Below are 7,989 nucleotides of genomic sequence, written 5' to 3' on the forward strand. Positions count from 1 at the left end.
GTGTCATGCCAATTGAGTAATCTGTGGGTAATTTTTTTATTTGGGAAAATTTGGATGGATAAACAATGGCTTACTTGTTTCCAATTACACCAGGGGGCTCTTTAACGTCGACTGTAAAGCAGGCGGCCGTACTTATGGTTATTACACCCGCAGTAGTAACCAGGGTGGCCTGCCGGATTCGAACAGCGAACCTCTGCAACAAGCGGTGAACAATGCTACCGCTGGGCCAATTTTGAATTCAGGTTTGGGGTTTCATGGATCTGTCGCAATGATGAGCGACACAAGCTCAGCCAGGAGCAAGGCTGGCGAGGCTTGGCGAGCTCCAGGCGTACCCCGGAGCAGCATGTCGGCGAGCTTGTTCATGGCGGGCGACACGTCCACGCAGTAGTGATCCCCAATGGAGCCTGACCAGGTCTCGTGAGCAGCCCTGGAGCCGCATAGCACGAACAAGGCAATCAGCATGAGTGCAACAGAGACAAGACTCCGGGCAGCGACAAAGTTCCCACATATACTCTTAAGAGACTGCTTCGGCAAGTGCTATTCGTGATCACCTATGAAGGCCAGCACGGTACACGAGGTGTTGGGTAGCCAGCACCACACCTGGCCGCCTTTGTCTCCCCGGTGCTGATATTCATACACTGCACCTGGTACTCATTTAAGGCCGAGTGGACTGAGGGGATGTCCAATTCGAGCTCGGGTCTCCTGGTGCATAGGAGTGCGCGCTAAACACTGTGCTACCGTTCGCCACAGCGAGGGAGCCACGTACCGGTGCCGTATCACACGGGCGGGCGCTCAGGTCCACTGAGCGCGCGTGCCGAGCACGGGGCTCACTCCGGAGAGCGCACGGCCCCAACGTGCACCATTCTCATTGACCACTGGTTCGTTTTCATCGTGCATATTCACGCATTTCAGTTTAACACGTAGTATTTCACAACCAATATTATCCATTTGAGGTTTTTTTTTAACAGGAGCGTTTCTCCACAACTACGGCTGTCGCCTCATGAGGTTTGTTGTAATTACCGGCGAAATGTCATACTCGAATTGTAAATGTGCTGATCTAGTAACGAATTGCATGTTTTGTTTACGTGACAAACCTTGGCAATTGGCTGTGTTGGGTGGTGGCTGGTTTAACGACGCATTTATATTTACTCAATCTATTCTACACAGATCAGCGTTATTATCCATTTCCAACTTGTACAAAAGACAACTTAACGTGTTGTGTTTCTGTAGCATACTTTACATAGATTACGAATCATAATATTGCCTGGAAAAATGTACGTATTAAGTTTACATTTCTTTTACGTTTACAGGCATCCTTAAGGTTTGGTGGCATCATCATCGCCTTTGACCATGATGACATCTTGACGTCGATTCATGAAACTGTGCTAAAAGTGTTGTTCTGTATTGTGTGTGATTGTGCAAAACTGTGGGGAAGTGGTAGCAGTTAACGTGCTGCGCTACAAACCCGGAAATCCGAGTTCGATTCCTGCTCACGGCCAACACCAGTGACGATTATCTGAACCGGTCCTGGGCCTCCTCTAGGTTGACTCTAGGTACCTGGCACGGTGTGTAAACATTTCTCCTGGGGAGACAGAGACAACCATGTGCCGTGCCAGCCAACATAGGTGCCCTCTAATAGCACTTGCCCCAATAGTAATTTTAGGCTATAGGAGGATCTTTGTGTTTGTGCAGCGAGTGAAGTACAGCTCTAGATGTGACGCATGTGTTGTGCTGTAAGAGGCTGTGATGTGATGGGATGTGTGGCGCACCACACAGAGCTGCCTGTGCCCGAGCCGAAGTCCAGGAGGGATGTGGGGCAAAAGTCAGGAACACGTTTCTTGATCTAGAACACAACATACATTCTTAAGCTCACATCACACGGGTTGGGCCGTGCGTCTACAATTCACGCACTGTATCTGCTAATAATGTAATCGTTCGGTGACTGCAATGAGCTGCACCGAAGCAAATGGTACAAACGAGGCAGTAAAAACCAGGCAAAATAAGAATCCCTTATTGCCACAAATCGTGTCCGGAATCGTGGCCGTGAATCGAATCATCGTGGGGTGGTTGTTACGCGACTTGTGCTTGGCCAGATGGATGTAAATGGATGTACTGGCCACCTTCGTGTTGAATCCTAAGAATTATATCATGTTTGATCATCATCATCATCAGCTATGATCAATCAACTGTATCCTGCCCTCGCCCATTAATAATTCGGACACCAATAGTAAATGAACCGGGAAGGCCGCGAGTGACGGTAGAGGAGCAGAGGAGCCGCTCACCTCGGTGAGCGCACGCACAGTGGCCGCGTGGCACCCGCCCATGCGCGCCGCCATGAAGGTCAGGCTCGTGTCCTCGTCGTACCTGGGGGCAAACGACACGCCGCGCCAACTCGCACGAGAGCACTCGATAACGCGAAACACGCAGCGAGTACAAATGGCCAGTTATTTTGTGCGGCCTAACCCAAAAACGTACTGTGAATAATTACATTGACGTCATAACAGTAACTTAATAATATTCTTGGTTCTTTTGGTAAAGTCACGTAGATAGAAAAAAAATCTAAAGCAAAAAACCCACGACGTTTCGATCACAACACGGGCGGTCTTCTTCTTTCCGCCTGAAGAAGACCGCCTGTGTTGCGATCACAACACAGGCGGTCTTCTTCTTTCCACCTGAAGAAGACTGCTTGTGTTGCGATCACAATACAGGCGGTCTTCTTCTTTCCACCTGAAGGAGACCGCTTGTGTTGCGATCACAATACAGGCGGTCTTCTTCTTTCCACCTGAAGGAGACCGCTTGTGTTGCGATCACAATACAGGCGGTCTTCTTCTTTCCACCTGAAGAAGACCGCTTGTGTTGCGATCGCAACGTCGTGGGTTTTTTTATTTAGATTTTTTTTTTTATCTACGTGACTTAACCACAAAGAACCAAAAATGTGAATTCCTGCAGTCACGAAAGTTTGAAGTCTAAATTTAACTTAACAGTTTGGATATAAATAAATACGTCCGGCTTTTCATTTCATTCGGTTGTTCAGGCGGACACTCTGGGCGTGCTAATATGGCATATCGAGTTATCATTCCAGCCAGTTGGAGGTGTGAATGGCTAACCCCGGAGAGGCTGAGAGGTCACTGGGCGCCATGGCAGGTGGGTGCCTTCGCCTCCACCCGCATTGATAAGCGTGGTGAAGTACGGTCGAATTTCTTTCCCTAAACGGTCAGGCAGCATGAAATGCGGTTCTACGTCATTTGCAACACTTTCTCAAACATGATGGCGGCAGGGAGTGAGGATGTAAGGAATCACTGGGTAATAACGGGACACCTCTTGGTTTGAGCATTGCTACGTACAATGCACGAAATCGATAAGATTTAGAAGGCTATACGCTCTGACGCCATACATCGAATAACGTGAACACTCACCTGAGCATCTTCCAGTGATAGGTCACCTTACGCAGTTTCTGCAGTACCAGGCTTTCCACTATTTCATCTTGTTTCTGCTTTTCCAAACGATCGCCGGTTTTCTCAAACCCACCTGAGACGAAACAAATACACGAGTTAAGCATCGTACCTGCTCAGCGGCACTTTCCAAAGGCAACTGACGAGTTGAGAACGGTGGCGTCGCCGTCACGGTAAACGTGCGGCCCCTCGCGGCCGTGCCGCCACTCACAGCTTTTGACGACGTCGCTATGGATCTGCGATGCCCTCTTCTGAAGGGGTTGCATTTCTATTGGCAGCGTGCGACTCCACAGATAGTTGCAAAGCTCCTTCATCCGCTCTGGCAGATGTGGGATCTGGAACTCTGTCGACACAAACACCGGTCTTAAGCCAAACGCATATATACAAGAAAAGCATGCAAATGACCCGTTCTAGATTTGAAGCTTTCGTGACTGCAAGGATCCATACTCTTTGGTTCTATTCGGTAAAGTCATGTAGGTAAAAATAAAATAACAAAAATCACGACGTTTCGGCCACAACACAAGCGGCCTTCATCAGGTGAAGGGACAGGACTGTCCAGAGGACACTCCAACGCTGTCCTCTGGACAGTCCTGTCCCTTCACCTGATGAAGGCCGCTTGTGTTGTGGCCGAAACGTCGTGATTTTTATTATATTTTTACCTATGTGACTTTACCGAATAGAACCAAAGAGTAAATGACCCGTTCATAACGGAACACGAATTATAGATGTTGAGCTTAACCGTGTACAGGAAAACACCATAATTAGAGATCAGTCACACTGGAAACCAGCCTCTTCCAATTCAAAGGCTCATATACAAGTTGTTTATATTTACCAAAATAAACAAATTTATCCAGTTCTTCTCCGTTTTCCGCTTAGACAGATATATTGAGGATCTGCTCTCTGTGTGACTGGGGGGTGGAGTATGCCAGCATGCTTCAGACACTTTGTAATCGGCGCCACGCATGCTTTTATTTCCACGTTAAAACCATTACAGACCCCAGGCCATGGTTCCACGTTATTCTTTTTCTATACAAATGATACACTGGTCGTAATCGTCGCTCTACATGTTGTCTTGTGTTTCTTCATTAAGTGCAAAAAATATCTTGGGATGGCCAAACACATTTAAAGTAGGTTTAAGATTCAATAGGTTTTATAACTTTGCATCCATATACATCGATTCCTATACTCGATACACTCCTTGAATCGTGTGTCTAAGAGTCTGTTGTGATATTTACTTCCAACGCTATCATCTGGGCTGAATTATATCCGATGTGCTTATCTGGACGCCAGGAAGAGCGGGCAACTTTAAAGACAATGCAAAGATCGAGGGCACCACCATCGGTCAAAGTTCACGGAGCAAAGCGCGCACGTACTCGCCAGCAACACCTTCACCCCTTGCCTCAGGGGCTCGGGGGCCTTCACGCTCCGCACGTGGCTGATGCCCGGGTGCTTCCTGAACGACTGGAACTGTTTGGCTTCCTCCGCCGTCGCCTCCGCAATGCACTGGGGGACGAAAACACGCGCGCAGGGTTTGAGTCTGCGTTACGGGCAGTCGTGCTGCCTGCGAGAGCTGTGCGTGGCGAAACGTCTGCTCTCCTCCTCCTCCTCACGCCCCCCCACCCCTCGTCTCTCCTCCTCTCTGCAGTACCCGAACGAGCTGCCGGGGCTGAAGACGCCGCCAGCTGCAGCCGGCGAGGAGACGCATGGCGCGCCCTGGAGTTTCAGCACCGCACGCACGCACGGCTCGAGCCGGAGGAGACTCTCCAGGAGACACGGGGAGAGACGCGGGGAGAGACAGAGACACGGGGGAGAGATAGAGACACGGGGAGATACCACAATGAGACACGGGGAGAGACGCGGGGAGAGATAGAGACACGGGGAGAGACGACAGAGACACGGGGAGAGACACGGAGAGAGAGACAGAGACACGTAGAGAGACCACAATGAGACACGGGGAGAGACGAGAGAGACACGGAGAGAGATAGAGACACGGGGAGATACAGGGCGAGACAGACACGGAGAGAGACAGAGACACGTGGAGAGAGACACAGAGACACGTGGAGAGAGACACAGAGACACGTAGAGAGACACGGAGACACAGAGGCGGGGAGACTCGGGCTGTCTTTGGGACGCGAGGAGCACGCACTGTACGCCGCGCGTGGGTCCCACGTGACCGCCGAGTCTACTGTAGTACAGTAGTGCGTCGCACTGTAGCGGGGAGTTTGCCGAGAGCAGTCCTCCCGTTGGGTCGAACGATTCACAGCTCACCAGCAACACAACCTCAAATACATTCGGCAGCAACAACACCACCACCGTGGTGGAATTTGTATTTACTAATTTGGTTCTCTCGGTAAAGTCACGTAGGTGAAAATATTTTAAAAAAATAATAAGAAAAATAAAAGTTAAAATAAAAAATTTGAAATCACTAAATTAAATCACGACGTTTCGATTGCAACACAAGCAATCATCATCAGGTGTGCAATTGTTTTATTTGTTATTTGCGCACGGCCGCCGAAGCAGAAGCAGCAGCAGCATCGCCACACGCTCACGTTCCTGTCAACCCCTAATCAGTGCCCCCTAACTTATTACAGACAAATTCAGATCTTATCGGTCACCCCAGTGCCCCTCATAAATGTCAACGTTCATCCTACAAAGTCACCATCGCTAGGGAGAAACACAAACAAGATTCTACATCATTAGACCTCCTTCGCCAGTACCAAAATACAATAATAGGGTTTTTGCCCCCTTTTTTCTGGCAACAAAACTGAAACCTTTTTACAAGGATTCTTGTCTGCATTAACCACAATACCTGCAGTCAAAATTTTAGAAACATGCGTTTAGGGGGTCGTCCATAAATGACGTCACGCGATTTTGGACGATTTTTGACCCCCCCCCCCCCTTCGTCACACGACGTCACAAAAAGTCAGACCCCCCCTCAAATATAACGTCACAAAGCCCTGCCCCCCCCCCCAAATAAAACATGCTTCAAATCGCTTTAAACTATTGTCATTGTAGTGCGTATTTAATGTGGCGCTGCACTCTGATGTTGTAGGAGAAAACATTTTTTTAAGTCTAATTAAGTAGAACGTGTTGTCTATATTTATTTAAAGTTGCGCATTTTGATGTGACATCACATTTCTCAACCCCCCCCCCCCCTTCGTCACACATCGTCACAAATGTCTGACCCCCCCACCCCCTAGGTGCGTGACGTCATTTATGGACGGCCCCTTAGAGCATTTGGCTGCTATAAATGAAAAATATCTCTATAGCTCAGTAAGCTTTACCTGGTAAAATATTTTTAAAAAACAAGTTTATATTATAATCTTAGTTTTTTCGGTAAAGTCACGTTGAAGGGAAACAACAAAATAATAAAATATATATAAAACAATAAAAAAATTCTCACGACGTTTCGACCATAACTCAAATGGTCGTCTTCAGTTATGGTCGAAGCGTCGTGAGAATTTTTTTTATTTTTTATATATATTTTATTATTTTGTTGCTTCCCTTCAACGTGACTTTACCGAAAAAACTAAGAATATGAATTACTGCAGTCACGAAAGCTTTAAATCAAAAAAACAAGTTTAGTTCAGTGTAAAGAGAAGTGACATCGATCAAGGCACGTGTACGATTTGCGGCATCGTATGAGGACTGTACACGTAATGCCCTGTGGGCCTCTACGTTAGCTCATCTGTCCATGTCAGCGATAACAGACGTGGGAGGGCCAGTAGACGTTACAAAGCCAGGCCACCTCGTGCAGAGAGGTCTTCTTAGCATCTCTGTTATTCTGATAGCCAGTTTTGACCTGACAATTCAGCCCATCTCTCTACTCCCACTCTATGCTCCGAATGTGGGTCAGTGCCTGAAACGTCAGCTTATCGCGTAATCCTATGACAAGGCAGTTTTAATTACAAATGTGAAGTTGTTTATCTGCGTACTGCCAACAGTTCCCTGAACATTTTTAATTAATATTAATAAAGCAACGTGTTCATATCCGTTGGTTCTGTCGGTAAAGTCACGTACCGAAAGAACCAAAGAGTATGGATCCCCGCAGTCACGAAAACTTCAGATCTAGATTAAAACAACGTGTCGTTTCGTCTTTCAATAACGCGTACTATGCCGCTGCACGTCAGCACATTCACACTCCTAGAAGCTCCTTCGACGGGATGAGACGGGGAATCATTCTCTGGGGTTGCCATCGGACAGAATTGAAATATCTCGCAAGATCACGGGACATGATAGGACGGGGAAACATCGAGCGGACTCGCAGCTCACTCCCACCGTGTGCATTGATGAGAGGAGCCAGGGACCTGAAGGTGGAATCGCTTTCGAAAAGAATTGCGTTTGGCAGTGCTTGCGCAAATTGTGACACCCGGGCTGAGTGGAGCCGTCTGGACACGAAGCGGGGAAGGCTTCCTGGCAGAGAGGGAGAACGAGACACTCAAGAACGACGCCGAGAGACGCAGATTGCGGAGGAAGAGATACCGGAATGACACGCAGAGCGAGACGCAGACCGAGGCAGACAGGGAAGGGTACACGC

At 48.2% G+C, this 7,989-nt stretch overlaps 1 protein-coding gene across 2 annotated transcripts in view; it reads right to left on the reverse strand.

Moving 5' to 3' along the window:
• Window positions 1–5,592, reverse strand: part of METTL17 (methyltransferase like 17) — a 13,466-nt gene extending 7,874 nt beyond the window's left edge. For both annotated transcript variants that reach the window (XM_076069686.1, XM_032960530.2), the window contains exons 1-7: window positions 5,101–5,592; window positions 4,826–4,955; window positions 3,664–3,795; window positions 3,417–3,528; window positions 2,283–2,364; window positions 1,770–1,843; window positions 333–427 (exon numbers count right to left, since the gene is read on the reverse strand). In XM_076069686.1, the coding sequence (XP_075925801.1) occupies window positions 333–427; window positions 1,770–1,843; window positions 2,283–2,364; window positions 3,417–3,528; window positions 3,664–3,795; window positions 4,826–4,955; window positions 5,101–5,157 (682 nt within the window). In that variant the 5' untranslated portion in view covers window positions 5,158–5,592. The remainder of the gene's footprint in view (window positions 1–332; window positions 428–1,769; window positions 1,844–2,282; window positions 2,365–3,416; window positions 3,529–3,663; window positions 3,796–4,825; window positions 4,956–5,100) is intronic.
• Between the last annotated feature and the right edge of the window lie 2,397 nt (window positions 5,593–7,989).

The sequence above is a fragment of the Petromyzon marinus genome, chromosome 25, assembly GCF_048934315.1.
Source record: "Petromyzon marinus isolate PM22_M1 ecotype Great Lakes invasive population chromosome 25, UKy_Petmar_22M1.pri1.0, whole genome shotgun sequence".
In the NCBI taxonomy this organism is placed as follows: domain Eukaryota; kingdom Metazoa; phylum Chordata; class Hyperoartia; order Petromyzontiformes; family Petromyzontidae; genus Petromyzon; species Petromyzon marinus.